Source organism: Cnephaeus nilssonii (genome assembly GCF_951640355.1).
Source record: "Cnephaeus nilssonii genome assembly, chromosome: 10".
Lineage (NCBI taxonomy): Eukaryota > Metazoa > Chordata > Mammalia > Chiroptera > Vespertilionidae > Cnephaeus > Cnephaeus nilssonii.
Genome location: NC_137081.1, coordinates 64336986 through 64362425, shown reverse-complemented (window position 1 = coordinate 64362425; position 25440 = coordinate 64336986). Strand labels below are relative to the sequence as shown.

The 25440-nt window shown below is 40.7% G+C and overlaps 1 protein-coding gene across 6 annotated transcripts in view; it reads left to right on the top strand.

The window, feature by feature from the left end:
• Window positions 1-25440, top strand: part of MBD5 (methyl-CpG binding domain protein 5) — a 410559-nt gene that overhangs the window by 371752 nt on the left and 13367 nt on the right. For 5 of the 6 annotated variants that reach the window (XR_013814139.1, XM_079783240.1, XM_079783239.1 and 2 more), the window contains 3 exons: window positions 4685-5710; window positions 7267-7475; window positions 10996-12204. Coding sequence is in view for 5 of the 6 variants with exons in the window: in XM_079783240.1 (XP_079639366.1) it covers window positions 4685-5710; window positions 7267-7475; window positions 10996-12204 (2444 nt within the window). In the remaining variant the exon portion in view is untranslated. The remainder of the gene's footprint in view (window positions 1-4684; window positions 5711-7266; window positions 7476-10995; window positions 12205-25440) is intronic. The other variant, XM_079783243.1, reaches the window with a different exon arrangement.

Below are 25440 nucleotides of genomic sequence, written 5' to 3'. Positions count from 1 at the left end.
TATTTAATTTTAAAGCGTGCCTTTAACATTTATGTAAAACATTTTTTGTACTCGTTCAATAGAAACTTATCTGGCCACTGGGTAAAGCAAGCAATATAACTACTGGTCCACAATGTGTTAAGATCCAGCCTTTAAAAAATTTAGCATAATATGAACAATGACTTTTCTCAAAGAATATTGGTGACACAGAAGATAAATCTAAAGAGGTAGACAGTACCTTTGTTTTGAAAAGCATTTTTAATGAGGCAAATAAAACTCAAGAATGAAAATTAGTAGTAGTAGGAAAACAGCCTTAAAAATTTCTTTGAAAAATTTTGCTGATGCTATTTCTGTATATACACACACACAGAGAGAAACTATATGTGTGTGCAAAGCGTACTGTTTATATTTGGAAATCAACCCAACTGGGCAAGTCCTTTCCTCGTTGTGCTAGACTCTCACCCTTTGATTGGGGATCGAGGCACATGATCTCGCACCAGGAAATTTATTTGGGTAGCTTTATATGTCTTCTCTCTTCTTCAAAAGCAACAAAGAGAACAACTATGCCAGTTCATGGTACTGCTGGCTGGTATGAAATGATCACTTTTTCCAATTAAAGGACTTCTCCGACTTATTTTTTCCAGGCTCCCAGCTGCCTTTTGATTATTTAACTGCTAAATGGTTAATGAATAGTTTGCTTTTTCAAAAACTCTCTAACTGTTCATTTCATTAGATTAAGCATGAAACATTTTGGCTGCAAACTAAGTAAAGGTGGACAGCCAGGCAGGCCAGGAAAGAAGGCAGGAAGAGGAAAGAAAAGAGTAAAAAGAAAAGAAAGAGACAAGGAAATGGAAAAAGGAAAGAAGAAAAACATTGTTTTCCCAAATGCTTCAACAGACAAGGATTTAATGCAGAACTGTGATGTAGGTTCACCAGAGAGTGCCTATTCAAGATTACCTAAGTGGTTCAGAAATAAGCAACCTCCAATTTATCTCCAGCTATAAAAATCCAGGGTCCTCTGAATGATCCCAAGCATTAATGAGTGACCTTAGGAACTGAGGACTTTGTGAGGACTCTTCCTCTCTAGGGAGATTTTAACTCCCTAGACCACCTGGGAGCCTTCTAAAGTAGCTTGGCATCTTCCAGCCATCTCCTTTCCAACATCTCATCTCCTGGCATCGGGAGAGTCAGGTTATTACTTTCTCCACCAATGGGTGGTATCCTCTCCCTTTCTCCACATACACACATGCCACGCACGCGCGCGCGCGCGTGCACACACACACACACACACACACACACGCTATCAAATGCAAGTGATCTGATTTCTAGAAAATTAGTGCAAGTTTTCTGAACTTCTTAAGAGATTAATTCAAACAAGAAACATTTTCTGAATGCCAACCATGTGTGAGACTGTGTTAGGTCTTGGAATGCAGAAGAAAATAAGAAGTGGTCCTTGCCTTTAATGGTTTAGAAAGATTATTTCAAATTTCATTACCTCTTGTCTAAGGCACATGTTTAACTATGGGTGGCAGGGCCAGTGTGTCTGGGAAAGCAGCATATAATATTTTCAGTCATATTTATTTGCTCGAAGATATATAAGAATCCATTACTCTCCATGCATTTTATTACCTCCTTGTCTTGTTTTTTAATTACTTTCCTTTTACTTAGAAGCCCTTTCTCTCCTTTTCCACTCTCAAATCCCAGATCAAATATTACCACTTGCTTCGTTTTCCCTAACACCTTCAGTTTTACAATTGCCTTCCTGTTATATATCTATTATAGCTCTTAGCTATTACAGTTACACTGGCTATATGAAAAGAACATTAGTTCCTGGTTCATAATAAGCTCTCAACAATGTGTCTTTGAAAGAAGAAAAAGAGAGACAGGGAGGTTTGTGTGCTCAAGACTGCTGAACCGAGTTCCTGCAGGAAAGCGCAGAGTGTTTTGTGATTTTTATGCCTGGTTTTTGTTTCTGTATAATCATTTCTATCCTTTTGTTCAGAAGAGGATACCTGTTTGTTGCACTGATTGGTTGAAAATTAGAGAAAGTAAAAAAATGGCCTTTGATCCACATACTATTGAGAAGGTTGTTCTCTTCACCATCATCTTGTTTGTAATGTGAAAATACACCCAAAGTAACTACATTTCTTTATTGTCATTCTTCAATACTATTTAGATGGAGTCTTTTAGAATAATGTCCCCAAAGTGCTACTTTCTTGAATCTTAAATATAAATGTTTCTCTTGGAAAACAAAGATTAAAAAGAATAACCTCTACGGAAATCCTTCTTCTACAAAGCCTTGTCACCTACATGCTGGAATATTTTGAAAATGTGCTCTGAATGGTGATCTGTACATTTAAATAAGTCATTATTATTTAGCAAATAGGGGAGAAGACCTCGGATAGTGATTACCAATAAATAAGAGTTTTTATTCACTTGTTTAAAAAGATGGTTTCCATATGCAAATAAAGCACAGTACCTATTTACGGAAATAGCAGCAAGATTTAAGTGGCAATGAAATGTTTAAGATGTTGATTGTTTTATTACAAATCTGAATTAATATTTAAAGAATTGTATGCCATATGCCTATATCAGCATTTGATATGCTCTGACCCCACTCTTTGTGAACATACTCATTATTTTATGATAATATTTTATAAATATTTATATATTTTTAAACAGTGGGCATTTTGAAATCTTATTCTTTAAATGAAACACTGAGAGCTTTAAAAAAGAAAGACATGACAGCTGGGAAAAATTACAAAGTCGTGCTATAGGGACCTTCTGTAAGGAGTGTTGGATATGCTGATGTGTTGGATATACTAACTGCTATTGCCACATCACCACTACTAACTACATATACTAATGCCAGTAGTAATGATGACGATAACTCCTTTTATTTTGTATAGATTTTTACATATCACAAGCCTTTCATGTCCCTATTTTTGATTCTCATAACAATCATGCCAATGATAGAATTTTTCCTAAGGACAAATTCAAAGGTAGGAAAGTATCATATGCAATAAGATGTTCATCCCTGTGTTATACATAATAATGAAAAAATCAGAATGTCAAAATGTATCAGAATGTTTTACATGAAATGGTCAATCCATATGCTACATGGTTTAAAATATTAATACAAAATCTATATATCATAAAGGAAAAATTCTTGTGTTATTTTGTTAGGAGAAAGCAGGAAGATGATAAAATTGTATTTGTACTATTATAACTATGGAAACATTTTTATGTGTTTGGACGAGGCCTCCATGGTTACTTGGTCAAATGTAAAATGTTTTATGATGGCATATTACAGCAGTAAAATTTTTGAATTATTTTAGGTTTTCAGTGACAGTGGTATTGTTTATTATACTATATACATGTTTATGTTTTAATAGGAAATTAAATGCATATGCTTGTAATAATAAATTTTGCCAAATGCGTGTATCACATAAAACAGTGCATCTCTTTAGGGGAAAACCTTTTATGAAAAAATGATTACAGGTTGCTTTTCAACAGATGTGATTCTCACTCTCCTCACCCCACCCCATGTGCATCGGGATCTCCAGGGGTGATTTGAAAAAATGCTACTGCTCAGGCTGGGGGTGCCGCCGAGATGGGTTTTCAACTGGTCTGGAATAGGGCCCAAGGCATTGTTTTTTTTTCTTCTTTTCAAGTTATCCAGGGAATTCTATTGTGCAGCTTGGATTGAAAACAATTAAGCAACCAAATTTTATATTTTTAAATATTAAACTTCCTGAATTTTCATCTCTTGCATAAGACTTTCAAGATTAAAAATGCTGTTTGGATGAAGACTTGTCTGACTTAAGGAATAATGAGTGCAAAGTACCTTTATGCTATCAGAGTAGCAAAGATTTAAAAATAATAAAACATAATGTTGGTAAGAATGAGCACTACCACGCACTGTTTATAGAAATGGAAATTGAATGTATATTGATCAACTTTGCTGGAGGGCAGTTTGACAGGAAGTATTCAAAGCTTTAAATATATGTAAACTCTTCTGTTCCTGGAATTCCACTTTTAAGACTTTATCTTTAGAAAGTAATTTAGTATATTGACAAAGATGAGTTAATGCTTTTAGTGCTGCCTACCATGTAAAAGATTGTAAACAATCAAAATATCACAGCTGTGTGTTAAAATATGTAACACATGTATATATGTGTATATCTGTGTGTGTGTGTGTGTGTGTGTGTATACATATATACAAATACAGGTGGGTAAAGTCCAGAAAACTATACATTAAAATATTAAAATAGTTATAAGTACTTTTTATTTTCTGTTTTATATGCTCATGCATATTCTACTTTGTTTTTTTACTTAAAGCAAGTACTAGTATTACAAATAAAAACTTTTTTAAAAGGAAAAATATTTTTTTAAATGAAGGCTTGTTGCTTTTATCTAACCCAAATGAATGACCTACTACAGAAATTCCTCCACCTTCACTCTGTCCAGCGGTGAAAAACAAGCTATTTCTTAGTAACCTAAACTTCTCCAATAAATTTATTTTTCGAAGTGGGTTAGGAAACTTGTGTCATTAACAGGTGGGATATCATCTCTGATTAAAATCAGTAAAGGTGACAGGTAATGAATTAGTTGAAATGGATCTCAGTGTATTGTCATGGGGTTGTCTGCCTTCACATCCACAATTGACGCGTGGCGTTTTTGTTTGGTGTTGTGTCCATTTCAGGCGGTTCAGGACCCTCATCCTCCATGGCCATCGCTGGCACCAGCCACCCTGCCATCACGAAGACAACATCTGTCCTCCAGGACGGCGTCATCGTCACCACCGCGGCCGGAAACCCACTGCAGAGTCAGCTGCCCGTCGCCAGTGACTTTCCTTTCGTTGGCCAGGAGCACGGCCTTCCTTTTCCACCCAACAGCACTTCCAACAGCCATCTTCCACACCCCTTGAACCCCAGCCTCCTCAGTTCTCTGCCTCTCTCTTTGCCAGTGAATCAACAGCATCTCCTAAACCAGAATCTATTAAATATCCTCCAGCCTTCAGCGGGAGAAGGCAAGTCTGAGATCAACCTCCACCCCTTAGGTTTTCTCCACCCGAATGTAAACGCTGCGTTAGCTTTCCTCTCCGGTGACGTGGATGGGCAGGGACTGCAGCCTGTCCACTTTCAGCTCTTAGCGGCCCTGCTTCAGAACCAAGCCCACGCAGCTGCCATGCTTCCCCTGCCATCTTTCAATCTGACCATCTCAGATCTTTTCCAGCAGCAAAATGCCCCTTTGCCCTCATTAACACAGATGACAGCCCCACCAGACCACTTGCCAAGCAATCAGTCAGAGAGCGGCCGAGCTGAGACCCTTTTAACCAGCCCCCCGGGGAACCCTTTACCCAGCTTTGCAGGCGGTGACACTACTGCTAACCCCCTGTTCCTCCCAGCTGTCGCTGGGGCCTCAGGATTAATGGCCTTGAATCCCCAGCTGTTGGGAGGTGTCCTGAACTCGGCATCCGCCAACACCGCTAATCATCCAGAGGTTTCCATAGCAACTTCCTCCCAGGCAACCACTACCACAACCACTACATCATCAGCAGTGGCAGCACTGACTGTCTCAACACTTGGTGGGACAGCAGTGGTGTCAATGGCAGAAACATTGCTGACTATATCTAATAGTGCTGGGAACACACCTGGTCCAGCTAAACTCAACAGTAACTCTGTGGTGCCACAGCTACTTAACCCTCTACTGGGGACAGGTCTGCTTGGTAAGTTAAAATTTTTCACAAATTTTTACAAACGAAACGTTTTTCTAATTCTAATTTCTCATTTTTAAAGACTCCATTTTGTCACACTATTTTTAAAAATGTTTTTGTTCTGTCACAGCTTGCTTAAGGAACTAAATATAATAACACCCACACACCACCATCGTTATACAAACATGAAAATGACTTTTTTCTTCTCCCCTATCCTAGCAATACTAAATGTCAATTTAACCTGCTTTCTCTTATCTTCTAATTCTGATGCCACCTAACGCTAACCTATCCATCATCCTCTTAAGCCAAGTAGAGTCTTATTTTTCAAATAATAAGGCACAGGTACACCTTAAAAATAACTTTTACTTGAATTTTAGTTGGTGTGGCATCACAGGGTTAGTATGAGCAGCTGCACCGTGGATGGAAACAGTGTCAGGAAGTGTTTTTTCAGGTGACCCCTCAATAAACAGAATTAAAAACATTCAAAGTTAAAATGTGTCCAAGTTCAAGGAAATAGCCCCAATAGCTATTGCTAGATTTCCTCAGACAGTATTATTCTTTAAAAGTTTTGTGGCTTAAAAACAAAATTCTTCATGTAAATTATAATGTCACAAAAATGTTAGATAATAATGTCAAGTATATTCAACTGATTGATGCAGGTGACTATAATATAAAGTACAGAGATGGTTTCCATAAAGTCTGGAAGCATCAGCAAATATACTTGATATTATCAAGGGAATGTTCAATGTATACAATAAAATATATGTTTCCAGATCTATGGACACCTTTATAATATAATTTAATTAGTTCTATTTGTCATTGAACTCAATGCAGTTAAGTAATCTAAAAAAGCATACTAGATTTATATATTTCAAGTTACAGAACAATTCCTATGACATCATCTTCAAAACAACTTCAGTGTAATTTCAAAACAAGTCTATTTTGAATTTTGAATATAAATTTAGTTATTAGCTAATCCTATCTAATCATATAATATTTTTTAATGATTATGATAATGATTTCATTTTGTATTGTTCACTTTCTTCACAATTTTAATATTAGGTGACCAACCTTTCACTTAAAAACAAAATACATATTTCCATATCAAATCCAATTTTATTTGGTGGTAATTGGTGATGATTGTGACTTGAGAACTAAACTTTGTAAACAAGGCCTGATCAGATACACTTATTTTAATCATCTGATCAAATTCTTATGATTGCTAAAACAGGTTAGGACTAATTTCTACCTTTAATTGTAGGTGCTTTAATAAAAATAGTTTCAAGGAATTTTTAACACTGAAGCTCAATGTAAGGACTGGCTAATGGATAGAGAAAGACTCACCTCTCATGACATAAAATCAAAAAACTAATTATGAAATATAAAATTAAATAGTAAAATACTCTTTCCTTACCACTTAGTAAGACTTTGAGGAGAAAAGGAGAGAAAAAAATTTATCATGTACGTCTAGTTTTTAGTTTTTGTTTCAGGAATCGTTGGGTACAAAGACAGGCATAGGATTGCCAAAGAATCACATTGACTTACATTTTATGTTTTCCAAACTATAGGTGACATGTCCTCAATAAACAATACTTTGAATAATCATCAACTGACTCATCTACAGTCGCTGTTAAACAACAATCAGATGTTTCCTCCAAATCAGCAGCAGCAGCAGATTCTTCAGGGGTACCCGAGCCTCCAGGCATTCCAAGGACAGCCCACAATGCCCTGCCCAGCTAACAATAACCCCATGGCTTGCCTGTTTCAGAACTTTCAGGTACTCTCCTTCCCTGGGTTACTTTAGTAGAAACCAATGTCTACGTTTTTTTAAACACTTAATTTGGGCAAAGAGACAAAAGAAGGAAGTTACTAGTATATGCCCTTCCACCTCTACTTACTGTAATTTCTCTATAATGAATATTGTTAAACATTCTAGTCTTTTGTGTGAAGGTTATTTTATTTTGTCTGAAGCATCTCAGTGGTCCTTTTAGAGCTATTAGTGAAAACTGATCTTGGTGCCCTCTTACACACTTTTGAGGGTTTATCCCATTGCTCTCATGATTAAAATCCATATCCTTAACATGCCTGCCTTGCCTGCCTCACTCTCAGCCCCAGCTCTCACTACTCTCTCCCTGGCTTCAGCCACTTGGTCTTCTTCTTAGTTAGATAAACTGAATAAATTCCTGATGGATTTAGGAGCTAGATGGAAAGAGTAACACTAAATAAGTATAAGACGAAACATAGGATGTTTTTATAATTTGGGGGTAGGAAAGGCTCTTTCAGAAGACACAAAACAAAGTAGTAAAAAAAAAGTAACAAAATTGAATACATAAACCTTTAAAATCTGTATGACTAAGTGTATTCTAAATAAAGTGAAAGACAAGTGATAACCTGGAAGAAAATATTGCATAACTATAGCAAATATCTGATATCTGTAATATAAAAAGAGCTCCTACATATTAGAATAAAGATAATTGATTAGAAAAATGAGCAATAGATATCAATTCACAGAAAATAAAAGATAAATTATTAATAAACATGAAAAGAATAATCAGTTATATAAATTACAACACTAATATGTCCATCAAATTGATGATAACTTGCTGACAGTGGTGTGGGATAATGACATATTGTTATATGTCAGATATATTGTTGGTCTGATTAGATGCTGATACAGTCCTTTTGTAGAGTAACTTTGGTTTATCAGGTTTTTAAATACACATGACCTTTGACCCAGAAATTTAACTTCTATGTGTCTATGTTAAAGAAGTCTTTGATGTGAACAAAAGGGCACAATTCAGAATGTTCATTACAACTACTTAAACATCCATCAGTAGGGACATGGTTAAATATGGTATGGTAGATCCATCTATCTAGTATTTTAAAAAATTAGCTAGACTTGCCCAGCTGGTGTTGCTCAGTGGTTGAGCAGTGATCTATGAACCAGAAAGTCATGGTTTGATTCCTAGTCACGGTTCGATTCCTGCTCAGGTTGCAGGCTCAGGCCCCAGTGTGGAGCAGGCAGGAGGCAGCCAATCAATGATTCTCTCTCATCATTGATGTTTCTATCTCTCTCTCCCTCTCCTTTCCTCTTTGAAATCAATAAAAATATTTTTTTAAAAATTAGCTAGACTTATATAATCTGATATGTTAAGGTCCACAAGATTGCAAGACTCCAATACTCTAGTATTGCAGAAGAAAAGTAAAATACAATACCATTTATATGAAAGTTAGAAAGAAGGAAAGGAGGGAGGAAAGGAGGAAGAAAGATTAGATATCCACCTACACACTTGAATGTATTAAAAATAGGTGTCTGCAAGGATGCTCTCCAGCATTGATTACTAGTACTTCTAAGAAAGGAAATTGGATTGCAGTAGGATGGCAAAGTACAGATTTAGGTGGGGCATAATGATAAAGAAAACTTTTGCCTTTTTGGACAATGTGGAAATATTCATTTACATTTTATGTAATACAATAATTTAGAAAGGAAGAGTAAGTGTTCGACCATGTCACTGAGAAAACAAGCAGATGAAGCTTGCAGAGGAGCCATTAGAGTTAGCAGTGAGAGCATCACCAGTGACTTGATGGAACGCAGTTTGGGTGGAGTAGTGGGAGCATGAGCCAGAATGCAATGGATGAAAGGATGAAAACGGTTGGGAATTAAAGAATGTAGATGAAAAACTTTAAAAAACTGAGCGATAAAGAGCATACGAAAAACAGGGTAGTGCCTCAAGGCAGGCATAGGTTGATTGCAAACTTTGTAATATGGAAGCCATGCACATAGTTGTATGCTAAAGGAAAGAAACCAAAAAAGAAGAAGAGATGATAGTTACCAGAGGGAAAGGGCGGTGGTGGAGGGGGGAGTAGAAGAGGATAGATAAAGGGGGGGATAAATGACTTGGAGTGGTGAACACACAATACAATAGACAGATGATGTATTTTAGAATTGTACATATGAAATATAAATAATTTTATTAACCAGTAAATTTAATTTTTTTAATGTGGAAGAGATGGAACGTAAAGAGGATGAGGGATAATAGGTAAGGCAAGATCCCTGAGGAGGGAGTAGGATCGAAAGCACAAATGGAGAACTCGCTCTCAGAGAGCAGAAGGGGCCCCTCTGACCCTGGGAAGCAGGACAGGATTTGGGACACAAAGTTGCACAGAAGTATGTGCCGCCAGAAGCCAGGGAGGAGCGAAGTATAAGAATTGTGAGAATTCTTAACCTATGAACTCCATTTTCTGTGTTAAGTAAGGCCATCTACTAAGAATGATGCCAGAGACGGTACAACAGCCAGCTTGTGGAAGTGGGTGAAGATTTGAATAGCGGTGAAGCATCACAGACTCAGCACCCTCGCTGTAGATATAGATGAGGCTGGCAGTTGAATTGATTCAGGACTGGGATTTTATCGGGTAGGTGTAGACCAGGGGAAAGTGGCAAGAGAGTCATTGATGTGCTGGTGCTCCCAGGTTCTGGTTTAGTGGGGAAGGATGGGAAGACCGGAAGGGAGTGATCAGGGACGTGGGGGTGACATCCCAAGCATCAAAGATCTGGAGCAGCAATTCTTAGATGGGGTTGGTGAAGTTAGAGTAACCTCAGAGACTTTTTCCAAACTGCACCCATCCTTCTTGTCCTGAGCATTAATATTCTTCCCTGATGGCATTCCCTCCCTTCACCTCTTCCCAACTGAGAATCACTTCTATAAGGAGCCATTGTCACTGGTGATAGCACAGGAGTGTCACTCAGCTGATGCCTGGTAAGGTTGAAAATTAGACTTTAAAATTTTAGTGGTGTATTAGAAATATCTTGTTGTTAAGAAAGGAGTATGTGTGTGTTTTTTTGTTTGTTTGTTTTATCTTATAACGTATTTCACTTAGTTCAGTAGAAATCTTTTTCAAAATCTGGTTCCCTTTGTAATTTGAGCAGTGTTGGTGACTGGCTTGCTTCTCTCTTTGAATCCCAAGTTGCAAAACCTATAATGATACTAAATACTTGAAGTCATCACCTGAAAACATATTTTGTCCAATAGCCTCAACTTTAATTTTTCTAGAGGATGTTTAGTAATAATGATTAAAAATAAATCTGTTGAATGATTTTAACCAAAGAAATAGTACCCAAATATAATCAAAACATAAGCTTTCCTATACAGAGTAACTTTTTATTTCACTTTCGAGTCATTTTTCTTCCCCATTATATTTGTTTGTCTTCTGGTAGATCTTAAAATTATGTCTTTCTCTTTGAGGTCTTTAAATTTATTTTTCTCTCTCTCTCACTGCTTCCCGTCTATTTCTTTAAGGTGAGAATGCAGGAAGACGCAGCTGTCCTAAACAAAAGAATAAGCACTCAGCCGGGGCTCACAGCGCTTCCTGAGAATCCGAACACTACACTTCCACCTTTCCAAGATACAGCTTGTGAGCTGCAACCGAGGATGGACCCATCTCTTGGTCAGCAGGTGAAGGACGGCCTCGTTGTGGGTGGCCAAGGTGATGCTTCCGTAGATGCCATCTACAAGGCAGTTGTTGATGCTGCCAGCAAAGGAATGCAGGTTGTCATCACCACAGCAGTCAACAGTACAACTCAGATCAGCCCCATTCCAGCTCTGAGTGCCATGAGTGCCTTCACTGCTTCGATTGGTGACCCATTAAGTCTCCCCAGTGCTGTCAGTGCAGTCATTCATGGGCGGAACATGGGCAGTGTCGATCACGATGGTAGGCTGAGGAATGCAAGAGGGCCTCGGCTGCCCAGAAATCCGGACCATGGGAAAAACTCACACGAAGGAGATGGGTTTGAATATTTCAAGTCAGCAAGTTGCCACGCATCTAAAAAACAGTGGGATGGGGAGCAGAGCCCTGGAGGGGAGCGAAACAGGTGGAAGTGTGAGGAATTTTTAGATCATCCAGGCCATATTCACAGTAGTCCTTGTCACGAAAGGCCCAACAATGTCTCTACACTGCCATTTCTGCCTGGGGAACAGCACCCAATACTGTTACCACCAAGAAACTGTCAGGGGGATAAAATTCTGGAGGAAAATTTCAGGTATAATAACTACAAAAGAACTATGATGAGTTTTAAGGAGAGACTAGAGAACACTGTGGAAAGATGTGCACACATCAATGGGAACAGACCTCGGCAGAGTCGTGGCTTTGGAGAGCTGCTGAGCACCACAAAGCAAGACCTGGTCCTAGGGGAGCAGTCACCAAGCTCCTCAAATAGTTTGGAAAGTTCTCTGGTCAAAGACTACATCCATTACAATGGAGACTTTAATGCCAAAAGCATTAATGGGTGTGTGCCTAGCCCTTCAGACGCTAAAAGCATTAGTAGTGAAGATGACCTACGGAATCCAGACTCCCCCTCTTCAAACGAGCTGATACATTATAGGCCAAGGACGTTCAATGTTGGCGACTTGGTCTGGGGCCAAATCAAAGGACTGACTTCCTGGCCTGGAAAATTAGTAAGAGAAGACGACGTTCACAATTTATGTCAACAAAGCCCTGAGGAAGGGAAGGTATACCAATCTTTATCCATTGTCAAATACTAACCTTTATTCAGATATCAGTTATTAATTGTTGTTATCATCACTTTGGATTCTTTGGATTTGAAATTAGGATTCTTCATGACTCATTAAGGTTTCACAAACTTCTGGAGCATAAAGTGAAGAGGGGAAGGTTAGAGGCACCAAAATGTCCTATCGCCAAGGGGTGAGTTGTAAAGCATCTGTAGATTCCACCAAGGCTCAGAGTGGTTCTAACCCGGGCACCAGATGGCCAGAATTTAACTCTGCCTTTCTTGCCTGCATTTGTCTAATTCTTCATCCCATATGCAGAGGATGAAGGCAAGTGGCAGTGAGTGGGGAAAAGTCTGGTAGCCACTGGAGTCCCGGAGTGTGGCAGAGGGAAGAGTCCTTCCAGGCAACAGGAAGTGCCAGGGGGCAGCATCCCCTCCGTGTGCTTACACATGACCCTGGAGCCTGGGAGAGGGTAAAATCAGGGTGGATTGCAGCCATTTCTGGAAGCAGCAGGTAATATCTGAGGTCAGAATGGTGTCTCCTTTCAGGAACAGTCCTAGGCCTCTATAGCATATGGAAATGTTTAGCCCCGGAGTCTGGTTCTACTTAACACAATCTGATCATATAAATTAAAGGAAAACTTCTCCGTGAAACTACCATTCAATTTAGAAGAAATTAGTAGGGGTCTTCTGGGCTTCCCCCACCCCCGCCCCACCATTGGTGGAAGTGACTCAGTAGGCAAGAAATAGGCAAAATGTGTAAAGTAGATAGAAAAATCTACATCTGGCCAGGAGGAGATAATAATGTATGTTTCTCACATATAGTGAAGAAACATAATTTTTCATCTCCTTGGGAAATAAAAATTACTCTTCCAGGTATAAGTATTATTCTGTTAAAGAGCATATTGTATAAAGCTTTGTCAACTCTGCGCAAACCTCCACTGGCACTTAGGTTTAATGGCAGGAAACCAAAGGCATTTTTGCCAGCACAATAAAAGGATTGTCTTTCTGCAAATGACCGGGAGGTCCTTAAACCCGTTGCTTATATACCTAATATATACTTGTCAGGATACACTCTGGCCATAATGTTTCTATGTTTGATAAGAAAATGAATTCCATACTCCTAGTCACAAAACATTTTACTCTCTAATCTCTCCGAGACCAGACAGACAATTGTTAGGTTGATAAACCTAAATATTTTTGACAGTTTATTCCAAAATAATTAGAAACAGCAAAATTGGGCTCTTATGATACAAATGGAACTGCTGCAAATAGTAGATGTAGACATTGAACTGTTTTAGAATGTCTGTGCACATGAAACCAAGTCTTTTTTAATGTGCTATTTTACAAAAGCTTAACTAAAGGAAAGATGATGGCCTCCCTTTCCTGGAAACCTTCTACCGGTCCTGAACGCCTTGTCTACATATCTTCCATGTCCCCTGGAGAATAAAGGCATGTACTTCTAACACATTTCCCAGTAAACAATGCTCCTGATCTTCCGATTAGTCAGTGTCAGCAAACTCCTAAGATTGAGTTCCTCATTGATATTCGGGGAGATAGACTAAAAAAAGAAAAAGAAAAAAAAGTCACTATCTAAGAGTCCAAGAAACATTTATTTTCCTTCATTTAAGTAAGCAACTGGTTTTCATTCACTATAAAATAATGTTTCAAAAATCCAGATTCTTCATTCTTATTGTAAGCAATAGGAAAATTCTTAATAGGGAGAATAAAATTGTTTCTGTAAATGCAAATATCCCCACTCCCATGGGCTGACATTGTAACTTCGCATTCTCAAAACGTTGATATCAAGATACACTACAAATATTTTTAGTAATTCAGAAAAATAATTTAAAGTAGTCGTTTGGAGGTGAAAAAAATGAAAAGTATGTAATGAAATATTAATAGCACATGAAATATTTAGCTATCATTAAAAAGCAAGGTATCACAGCCTGAAATGCTCTAGGGAACTTAATATTTTTAAAAACCTCGAGTCTTTTCAGGGCCTTCGTCACTTTTTCACATAAAAAAAAACACAAAGTACTACTTCACAAAGAACCTTTTTTCTCCTGTAGTTCACAAAACAAAGGAAGGACTTCCTCATACCTTATTTAAGGATGCCCAGCTAGCCAAATAGTGTTCCCAATTTCTAACACCAGAAAAGGCAAAATTTCAAACCCAGGTCTGTCTGACTTCAAGCCCAATGACCTTGGCCCGCTGCCTTCGCGACCCTGGTGCATCCAGAAAAGATTAAACTATGTTTAATATCTGTGTGAGACAAAGCACAATCTATTCTAAAAGATTCCCATTAAAACATTTTCTAAATTTGTACTCTTATTCGAGTGAACAAAGTATGAATGTCATTTACATAGAGCCCCTCAGTCCTCGGTGGATAAAGTCTTGTACATTAATAACCGGACTTCTGCTTTTCAAAAAGGGAAGCGGTGCGTTAGGGCTCCCTCCATATACCGTGGCAATGCCTGACATGTTAATAATGTCGAGAGAGAGAGACAGAGGCTGACTCCATAGACAATCGGTTTATTATACTAGTAGTAAGATCTTATTAATTCAACCTCACTAACGCAGAAGGGACCTTTTTTCCTAGTGTTTATCTTTGTAGTATCTCGGAGAAAGTTGCTAGACAACTTTCTTACACATTATCCTTTTAAACCTTTTTAGCCTCTCAGTTTTTCATACTATTTCTATGTCTAACAAAGTAAATTAATCCAAGATCTTGTCAGATCCCACCAGATAAAATCTATGTTAATTCAAGTTTTAGAATAGATTTATTATCTTATCTCCTCACCACCCCCCACATCCCACAAACCTATCATTTATTTATTTTCTGTTGCAGTCTTTGTTCTGAGTAGGACACTTTGGATTCTTTTTGGAAGTAGGCAAAGTAGAAACAATAAGTAATTGATTGACAGGACTTCAGGTTACTAGTTCAGAGCAAACCAGGCACCTCTGGTGTTTGCTGGTTATATGAGTGGTCTCTGTACTGAGAGGTCGGTGCTGATTGGAGCACTGATGTCTTCGGGGGCTGAGATCTCCAGTGCCTTGCTGTCCATAAGTCGATGCTTTAGCCAGCTATTTGTCACGATAGTAAATGATCTGTCCAGTTTGTTATTTTAGAAAGGCACTTTCAGTCTTTGGTGGGGTATGACATGTAGCAGAATTACGAATGTTCTGCAGTTTCTGAGGTTACTTCCTAAGAGGTATGATTTCTAAACATCAACACTGTGAATACGGTCTACAGAGAACTAGAGAGAAAGCAAGGTGTGGCAGGGAAGGCGCGGGCTTTGGGCATTCTGACGTGAGCTTCATCCCAGCTCTGCCAGTTACCAAGATGGTCCTGGGTAGGTATGTTAATCTCCCAGAGCTGCAATCTTCGCACCTCTCAAGTGGGGATATTAATTCCTATTCAGGATGATGTTTTAAGAGTTAAAACACAAAAGAGGCTCAGCAAAAATGAACCTCCTCATCCATATTCTCTATGCACGACAACCTGATTAATTTGGTTCCCACCATTATAGAATTGTGGCCATCTGACCTTTGTTAGTGTTCATCTAGGCATTATCTATGAATGCAGGGTTTACTATCCATGAATACAGGATGAGGATAAAAGGATTATAAGGAATATAGCTAATGAGTGAAATAGTTTATAACTTTTTAATAAACCTCAGCACATCAGACATATTGGCATATCTGATTATAAATTAATATTAGCTGCTAATTTCAAGCAGGAGTTGACTTGGAAGCATTTCAAAGCTCTCCGTTTGTTGAGTGAACTTGAAAGTCCCCTCCTCCTCAGATTTTCTAAAAACCGTCAACTCAGACTTTCTTCCTCTACCTTCTTCACACCCTCCCCTCCCCCACCCCACTCAACAACAAGATGAAGTAGAGATTTTTAACAGTCTGCGAAAAGTTGGCCTGGATCGCCCCTCGAGTACTGTACCAGTGTTCAATGGAGGGTCTTCAGTGCCTTATGGTGCATTCAGGAAGTGGTATCACCTTACTAATACTTTTTCCCCTTTAGTTAGCAGTTTGTAATGAAGCATGTTCTGGAAGATACTTACAATTTTTCGAAAGAAATGCAAGTTTCTCTAAACTCTGAACCCGTCATAGTTTGAGGTTCAGTGGCCAAGAGTAAGTCTTCATTGCAGTGCTCAAGTACAAGGTCATGGCCAGCGAGGCACTGCAAGTTCTTGGCATTGGATCAGAGAATCCTTGGAAAGGAAAAGGACTTCCATTGGGGCCGCACCTACACCCTATACTGTGCAAACAGGTTAAGCCTATGCAACAGGTATCCTTATGTGCTCATTTCAGCACAGTGTTGAAACATAGGAAAAAATGCTTTTGTTTTGGAAAACAAATTTTGGCATTCTCATCTTTGATCTTACAGTAGCCTGAAAAGGGATGATTCTCTTTTTCTTTTTTAATGATTGAAAAATAAAATTTGTGGTTCTTTTTTTCTAAGTAGATCATTTTTACTCTTTGAACATTGCCCCGTTGGTCTTCACGTTTCATTGCTCTAGCATTCAATATGTATTTTGACTCGAGCCCAATTTAGGAAAGGATTCCTTTCTAGATTGGCACCAACATGTTTCTTTCCAGTGAGACATTTGTTGTTGTCTGACGAGCAGGGACATCTCTTGATTACCCAGGACAGTTCCCCCTTTCGGTGCAGCACCACCTGGGTAAATGAAGACAGGTCTGTGAAAGCCGTGGGCGGGGGGCCCCTTCTCCAGACTCACCCTTGGGTTTTTTTTCCACACCGTTGTATTTGGCAAGTAGAGATAAGAAGAGTTCTTTATATAGTCGTTCAAAGCAGACAAAACACATCATTATTAAAACTCATAAGAAAATTGATTTGGGACAGCACACTTCTGCACGTCCGTTCAGCATCACATGCGCACGTTTGACAGGGCGGAGCAAAGCCAGAGACAGCCTGCATCCTATTTGGGGGATGTAGAACTTAAGGAATTGAGCCTGGGGACTGGATTTGGGAGGTGTGCCATCCTGTGATGTTTAAACATTTTATTTTCAAGACCATTCTTCCTGTGCTTGATTATCAGTGTGAGCTGTTCGTATTGTTTGATGCTATCATCTTCTTTGAAACTGTCCTTTACTTAGATAGTTTCTTAGCCTCTGTTGGAAATGGATGCTTTCCTCTGTACAGAATCCATTTCGATAATATTTGGGCTACGTTTTGGCTGGCAGGGCGGCAGGGGCAATCAGTGCTCTGTAGCAACAGAATCTTCTTGAAAAGGAAGCAAAAATAGTTTTTGAAAAATGATAACTACAGTAAGATCCAGGCTAAGAAAGTCAGTGCCCAATCAAAACTTGAGAGATAATACAAACGAAGAACTAGATGAGACCAGAAAATGGGAATGTTAGGAAAAAAAGACTAAACTGAGTCAAACGCTTAGGTAAGACTGTAAGCTTTACACTGGTGAATTGTGGAATATTGTGAACTTTTTCTTTCGGGCAGCATCTAAGAGGGGAAGGAGGCCTGTCTCCGTTCACAGACACTGAGCTCAACCCAGAGTTCTCGAGCTGGCAGTGCAGTTTTAACGTAGGTGGTAGCAAATGCAATCTCGGGTCTCAGGCAAATATGTGCTTCTGTTACCTGAGCTTTTCAACAGTGTTTCTTCGGATTTACAAATTTATCCAAATCATCTCATGTGTTTATGTGTTGTGGGTCAATCTGAAATTTGTTGTCTCATTTTAGATTTACTCTAGTCCTGCAGTGTAGTTCTCTAGTACTCAAAGATACCACTCTCCAAAGTGAGGAGGAAAGCAAGCAACACACACACACAAGCACACACACACGCACACACACACACAAGCACACACACCCCTCAGATAGTGTCACTGACTAACACAGTAATAATGTGGATTTGATGAGTTCATTGGAAACAACTGAATTCACCTTAGTGATATTTCCATGAGTTCTATTGGAAAATTAAGTTCATCCTTTCTGTCACAGGTGAGTTAACATTTTATCCCAAATTACTTATTTACCATTAATTCCCATTCTTTCAAAAAATGTTGACATATTGCACTTAAGTTAGCAAGACTTTTTCAGCTTGAAGATTTTGAAAAAATATTTACTATTTAGTATTTGATAACTAGAGTCCCAGTGCATGAATTTGTGCATGGGTGGGATCCCTCGGCCTGGCCGGTGATCGGGGCTGTCTCACCCAGTCCTGATCAGGGACAGGCGGAGGGACCACGGGAGGTTGGCTGGCCACGGGAGGTTGGCTGTGGGAGCACACTGACCACCAAGGGGCAGCTCCTGCATTGAGCATCTGCCCCCTGGTGGTCAGTGCACGTCATAGTGACCAGTCGTTTGGTCGACCAGTTGTAATGGTTGCTTAGGCTTTTATATATATAGATCATGAGCCTAGGAACTGCCTCATATTCACTTAATTCTTCAGAGCTGTGTCTCCCAGACTTCAGCTAACATGATGTTACCTGTACTATTACTTAACTAAAATTTTTCTTTAGATTCATTTACTCATTTGTTCATTCAACAAATATTTTTTTTACCACATACTATGTACTAGTCACTATTCAAGCCACTTTTTAAATAGCTTCTTCACTTCTAAGTTATAATATATATGAGAATCATAAGTAGAATGGTTTCTGTATTTTTCTAATACAAATTTATACAAGTACATAACTATTAAAAATGTTTAAGGTCTGTCCATGTTCCACCTAAAATAATTTCACATGCCACCAGTGGCACTTTGGGAGAAGCCACTTTGGTGTTGATAGAGTATCTTCCTGTTCCCTGTCTTTTTAGATTCTCTCAATGACCCATAAAAATGTGCACAATTATCCCCATTTTACAGACGAGAGAACTGAATCTCAGAGAAGCGGCATTCCCAAGGACACAAATCGTAGGCAGTAAAGCCTGGTCTCCTAACTCTAAGTAGTACTCGGCATGATAACCTTCCCCCAACAGTAGCTGTTGACACTGTAGAGATGGGATGGGGAAGTGAAGAAGAAAGGGGGAACTCGAGGTCAGCTGTCTATCTCGGTTATGAAATCTGTGATGTGGCTTGTGCTCTGTCTTTGACCTCTGTGTGACAGCTTTGCCTCAGCGCTAAGTAGCCACAAAGTCATCACCAAGAGATTTAATCCTGTTATCAGGATTAAAACCTGCAGGGAATGTTAACACCTTCTCTAATTAGCTGGCTCTATCCAAAAGTGATCTGGGACTTTTTTTTTTTTTTCTCAAATATATTTTTATTGATTTCAGAAAGGAAGGGAGAGGGATAGAGAGATAGAAACATCAATGATGAGAGAGAATCATTCTTCAGCTGCTTCCTGCATGCCCCCTACTGGGAATCGAACCCTGGACCCTTGACAGGAATCAAACCTTGGACCCTTCAGTCTGCAAGCCAATGCTCTAGCCACTGAGCCAAACCAGCTAGGGCTGATCTGGGATTTTTGTTCCCGGTTCTTCTCATATATTCTATACCTCAATTTGAGGCGGTGGGGTGCTTAAACAACAGAAACTTACTTTCTGACAGTTCTGAAGACTAGAAATCTGAGATGAAGATGTCAGCAGTGTTGGTTCTTTCTGAGGCCTCTCACCTCTCAGCTTGGCTTGCAGGTGGCAGTTCTCTCTGTCTTACATGGTTTTCCCTGTTTCTACTGCAACTCACTTTCAGAGGGACAGCTTGCTATCTGGAAGGTTTATATCTTCATTTGTCACAGACTTTAAGTTTCTCCTGAGATACATACCTGCTACTGTGCTGACCCCAAATCAAACTTAGTTAAATTACCAAGTGTTGATATGTGCCTTGTGAACAAAAGAAGCAACCAGAGATTTAGACTGTTCAGAAAACTCTCAAACTTTCACTGTATAATAATGTCTGGCTTTATGCATGTATTTCCAGCCTGACTGAACAGCTCTAGGACTATTTGCGTCAAAGAATTGCTATATCTAAAGAATGTGAGTGAGTGAAAGAAGGGATTTAGGAGTAAAAAAAAAAAAATGAACATATGTGTGCATTTATATATGAGGTAATATGGGAATTGTAAATCCATATAAATTCTAGGTGTCTTTTTCTAGTTCTTAAATGATATATGTACAAATGTCATGCTGGCCTTTACTACAGCATCGTCATACTAGAATGAGAATATGTGGGCAGTAATGATGCATTATAAAGTCCTCCCCCAATTTGACACCAAGATAGGATTGAAATAATTTTTGGAACCCCTGGCGTGTAAATGTACAGGGAATATCTATATATATAAAAGCCTGATATCTTAATTGTCTGACCATTCGACTGGTAGCTATGACACACACTGACCACCATGGGATAGACACTCAATGCACAGGCATGGAAACATGGAACAAACAGATGAATCTCAGAGGGAAGCGGGGAGGAGAGAGGGCAGGAAGAGATTAACCGAAGATCTTATATGCATACTAGAGGCCCAGTGCACAGATTTGTGCACTGGTGGGGTCCTTTGGCCTGGCCTGTACTCTCTCACAATCTGGGACCCCTCAGGGGATGTCAGACTGCCAGTTTCAGCTTGATCCCCACAGGCCAGGCCGAGGGACTCCACCGGTGCACAAATCAGTGCACTGGGCCACTTTTAGCCAGATCCCCGGTGGCTGGGTCAAGGGACACCACCAGTGCATGAATCCGTGCACCGGGCCTCTAGTAAGATTATAATTATAAATTAGAGTATTGTGTATGTTATTTCCTGCTCCTTGAGTGTCAGTTTTATAAAATATGTTTAACCTTTTTAATATATATTAAACATACTGGTATATATGTATTTGATTTTCCAGTATTGTTCTCATTTACAAGTTGGCCAGGTAATTTATGAGGGAATGTTTATTAAATTATTAAATTTGACTAGAAATTGAATTCATTTTGTTCATCTCTGATGCCATTTGGGTGGGTGGTATCTTTAAAGAGCTTCTTGAATATTGTGAAGGTTTATGAATATTTCCCCAGAAATAACACATACTCTTCATCTATAATAATAAAAGTGTAATATGCTAATTAGCCTGGACATCCTTCCAGATGTCTTTCTGGATGACCTTCCAGACAAAGCTGGGGCTGCGTGGGAAGCCCAGGTCCCGGATGCCAAAGGGAAGCCGGTGCCAGCAGCTGGGGGAAAGAAGGCCTAGTCTTGCACGAATTTCATGCATTGGGCCTGTAGTATATATTTCACAGTACAGTAGAGTACTAAAATTCTATTAAATTTTCTTCAAACAAAATAAACTAGATATTTACCTCTGGAGATGTATGATCCTGTTATATCAGAAATACGTAGACATGTGTGTTTATAGTTAGTTTTAGAAAGCACCATCATTGCTTTCTTTGTCAAGTTCACTGACTCTTTTATAAATAATATAGTTTGTTGTAAGAGTACCTTTGGGCCTTACAGGCAAAATTAAATGAAGAAATCTTGTAGAGAATTAATTCAGGAAAATCACCAGAAAACTATCTAAGCATAGAAAAATTTTGACAACAAATTTGGGCTAGTGTTGTCTAAATTTCTGTAAAATTTTAATATGATTTAAAATAATTTTACTTAATTTTTATTATATCCATGTGTGTGTGTGTGTGTGCATATAATATATAAAATATATATAAAAGCCTAAGTGACCATTCAATCATTCAAATGTTCAACCGGTAGCTATAATGCGCACTGACCACCAGGGGGCAGATGCTCAATGCAGGAATGGAAACCACAGGCTTGGAAACATGGAACAGACTGATGAATCTCAGAGGGAAGGAGGGAGCGGGGAGGGCAAAAAGAGATTAACCAAAGATCTTACATGCATACTAGAAGCCCAGTGCACAGGGTCCCTCAGCCTGGCCTGCTGGGATCAGGCCAAAACCAGCAGTCTGACATCCCTCAAGGGGTCCCGCATTGCTAGAGGGCACAGGCCAGGCCAAGGGCCTCTAGTCCTATATAATAAAAGGCTAATATGCAAGTTGTCCTCTCGGCCAGGAGTTCAACCAGCAGGCAGGCTGGCCAACCGCCCATGTCCCCTCTCCCTGGCCAGGCTGGCCGGACCCCACCCATGCACAAATTCATACACTGGGCCTCTAATCTACACTAATAAAAGAGAAACATGCAAATTGACCATCCCTCCGCTATGAGAAACATGCAAATTGACCATCCCTCCGCTATTTGAGTATGCAAATTAACCCAACAAAGATGGTGGCGGCCATGGAGCTGGAGCGAGCAGGAGGCTTGGGTTGCCCCTGGCGATGGAGGAAGCCAAGCTTCCCGCCCACCCTGGCCTCCACTCAAGGAGGGACTGGGGGCCTGGGTCACCGGGGGTGTGTGGCCAGCCTGAAAACAGCCCTCAGCCCCTTACCCAGGCTGGCCACACCCCATGGGGTGAGGGTCCCCGCTGGGGGGCTTGGCCAGCCTGCAAACGCCATCAGCCCCTCATCCAGGCTGCCCAGGCACCCCAGCGGGGACCCCCACCCTGAAGGGGGTGTGGCTAGCTTGAAAACAGCCCTCAGCCCCTCACCCAGGCTGGCCATGCCTCCAGAGCAGGGACCCTCACCCCATGGGGGCATGGATGGCCTGCAAACCACCACAGGCCCCTTGCCCAGGTCTCCCCATGCCCCAAGGGAACCCCCACCCTGATCCGGGACACCCTTCAGGGCAAACCAGCAGGTCCCCACCCGTGCACCAGGCCTCTATCTATATTAATAAAAGGGTAATATGCTAATTAGACTGGGAGACCTTCCAGGAGACCTTCCAGACGTTCTTCTGGACAAAGCCATGGTGGCGGGGCCGAGGTAGAGGCGGTTAGAGGCCAAGAGGGGAGGGCAGTTGTGGGTGATCAGGCCAGAATGGGACAGCAGTTATGGGTGATCAGGCCAGTTGGAGGGGCCATTGGGGGTGATCAAGCCAGTGGGGGGGCAGTTGGGGGTAAGCAGACCAGCAGGGGGGCCAGTTGGGGGTGAGCAGGCCATCAGTGGGGGTCAGTTAGGGATGATCAGGACAGCGGGGGGGGGGGCAGTTTGGGGTGAGCAGGCCAGCAGGGGGGCAGTTGGGGGCAAGCAGGCCAGTGGGGAGGGAAGATGGGGGGTGAGCAGGCCAGCAGGGGGGGCAGTTGGGGGTGAGCACACTGGCACGGGGGGCAGTTGGGGGTGATCAGGCTGGTGCGGGGGGGGCATTTGGGGGCCAGCAGGCCAGCGGTGGGGGACAGTTGGGGCCAAGCAGGCTGGCAGGTGGAGTGGTAAGGGGCAATCAGGCAGGCAGGCAGGTGAGCAGTTAGGAGCCAGCAGTCCTGGATTGAGAAAGGAATGTCCGACTGCCAGTTTAGGCCCGATCCCTGTAAACCAGCAGTAGGACATCCTTCAAGGGGTCCCAGATTGGAGAGGGTGCAGGCCGGGCTGAGGGACACCCCCCCGCCCGTGCACGAATTTCATGCACCGGGCCACTAGTTATATATAAAATGACTGAATCCGTGCACCGGGCCTCTAGTTATATATAAAATGACTGTATGTGTCAATGTCTGTCTGAGTTAGTATGGTAGAGGGAGGCTGAGTGCTTTGGACTCAGACATGAATTTCAGTTCTGGCCCTGTTACTTAAACTCCCGAGTCCCACCTGCAAAATAACAAAAATAATACTGGCTTTCAGTATTACCATATTCATTAATAAAGCAGTGCCTGTTACATAAAAATGCACAAGAAATGTCTTTTCTACCCTTTATTCCTTATTTAATTAAAATAAAATATGGAAGACTTTAAAAAATAGTTTGGCCTAACTTAGCATTGTTTTCTATTTAATTAAGATGAATAGGGAAAGTTTGCACTGCGGTGTCTTGCTTTGTTTCACTGTGAACCTGCTCTGTTGCCTGAATCCTTCCATCCCTCTGAGGTCTCTCTCTAGACCAGTTTGTGTCTAATAGAAGTTTCTATTACAGGAGAGCTTCCTTTCTGCTGCCAAGAAGGCCATCCTACATAATAAAAGGGTAATATGTAAATTACCATCACTCCGCTACGGCCACGATTGGGCCAGCAGGAGGCGCAGGGGGCAGGACTTGGAGTGGCTGATTGGGCCGGCGGGACACTGAGCTCGCGTCGCCAGCGGCGGCGCGAGCTCAGCGTCTGCGCCATGGCTGTGCTGCGGCACAGAAGGGGCCTCTGGGGCAGCGAGCCCACATCCTGCTGCGGACCATCAAAAGCAGGGAACGAAAGCAGGGAGCTGGCTGTCTGTCCGCTCCGGCACCAGGCCTTTCAAAAGCCTCTGCCGCGCCGGAGGCTTTTGAAAGGCCTGGTGCACCAGTGGACAGCTAGCCAGCTCCCCCACGATTGAAAGCGGGGAGCTGTGTGTCCGCTCCGGCACCAGCGGACCCCCTGCCATCAAAAGCGGGGAGCAGGCTGCTAGCAGTGTCCGCGGAGCGTGCTAGGCTTTGCGGGGCAGTGGATATGGCCTGGATGGCAGGTTAGGCCTAGGGGACCCTACACGTGCATGATTTAATCATGCACTGGGCCTCTAGTTTAAATATAAGTGGAATTAGCTACAAATTACACAAATGTAATGTGTGAAATATCTTTCATATTCTCTTGGTGTGAGTGAATACACCATGGAACCTCATGTCTAACATGAAATGTGAAAATGTATCCAGGCACCTTTTTTTAAAAAAAAACAACAACAACACATGGATGTATTCATTTTAAGGTTTTCTAATCATCCCAATAAGACGTTTTCTTCATGGCTCCTGTGAAGTGTCATCTCTTGTTCTGGCAATGATAGATTGGTTATCCCCAATGAACTTGTGTATATAAAATATTTGAATCCTTTAGGACAAAATATGAACATCACTATTTGACTATTTCTCTCACTGAATACTTAGAAATGCTTGTTTTCAGACTTGACAGTGAAACACTGTGTTGATCATTACTGTGTACTAAATTTGAAGGGGTCAAAGAAATAGTCATTTGTAAATAATATTCAGGAGTCAGGAAGATTTAAAGACAAAAGTTAATAATAATACCCGTGTGTATTAGTGTTTACTTTCTTACTCATGAGGCATGTTGTCGACCTCTGAATGTTTACATAAAGGTAGGATAGGGGTGGGGGGACTGGGTTAAGGGATGGGCAGGGGATTTGCCTTGAAGTTGTGTTTAATCCAAGTAACACTGTTTTTACTTAGTTTGTCCGTTTATTTTTAAAGATCAATAAAAATAGCAATGTTTTTCTAAAGGTGGTTTTATTCACAAGTTACA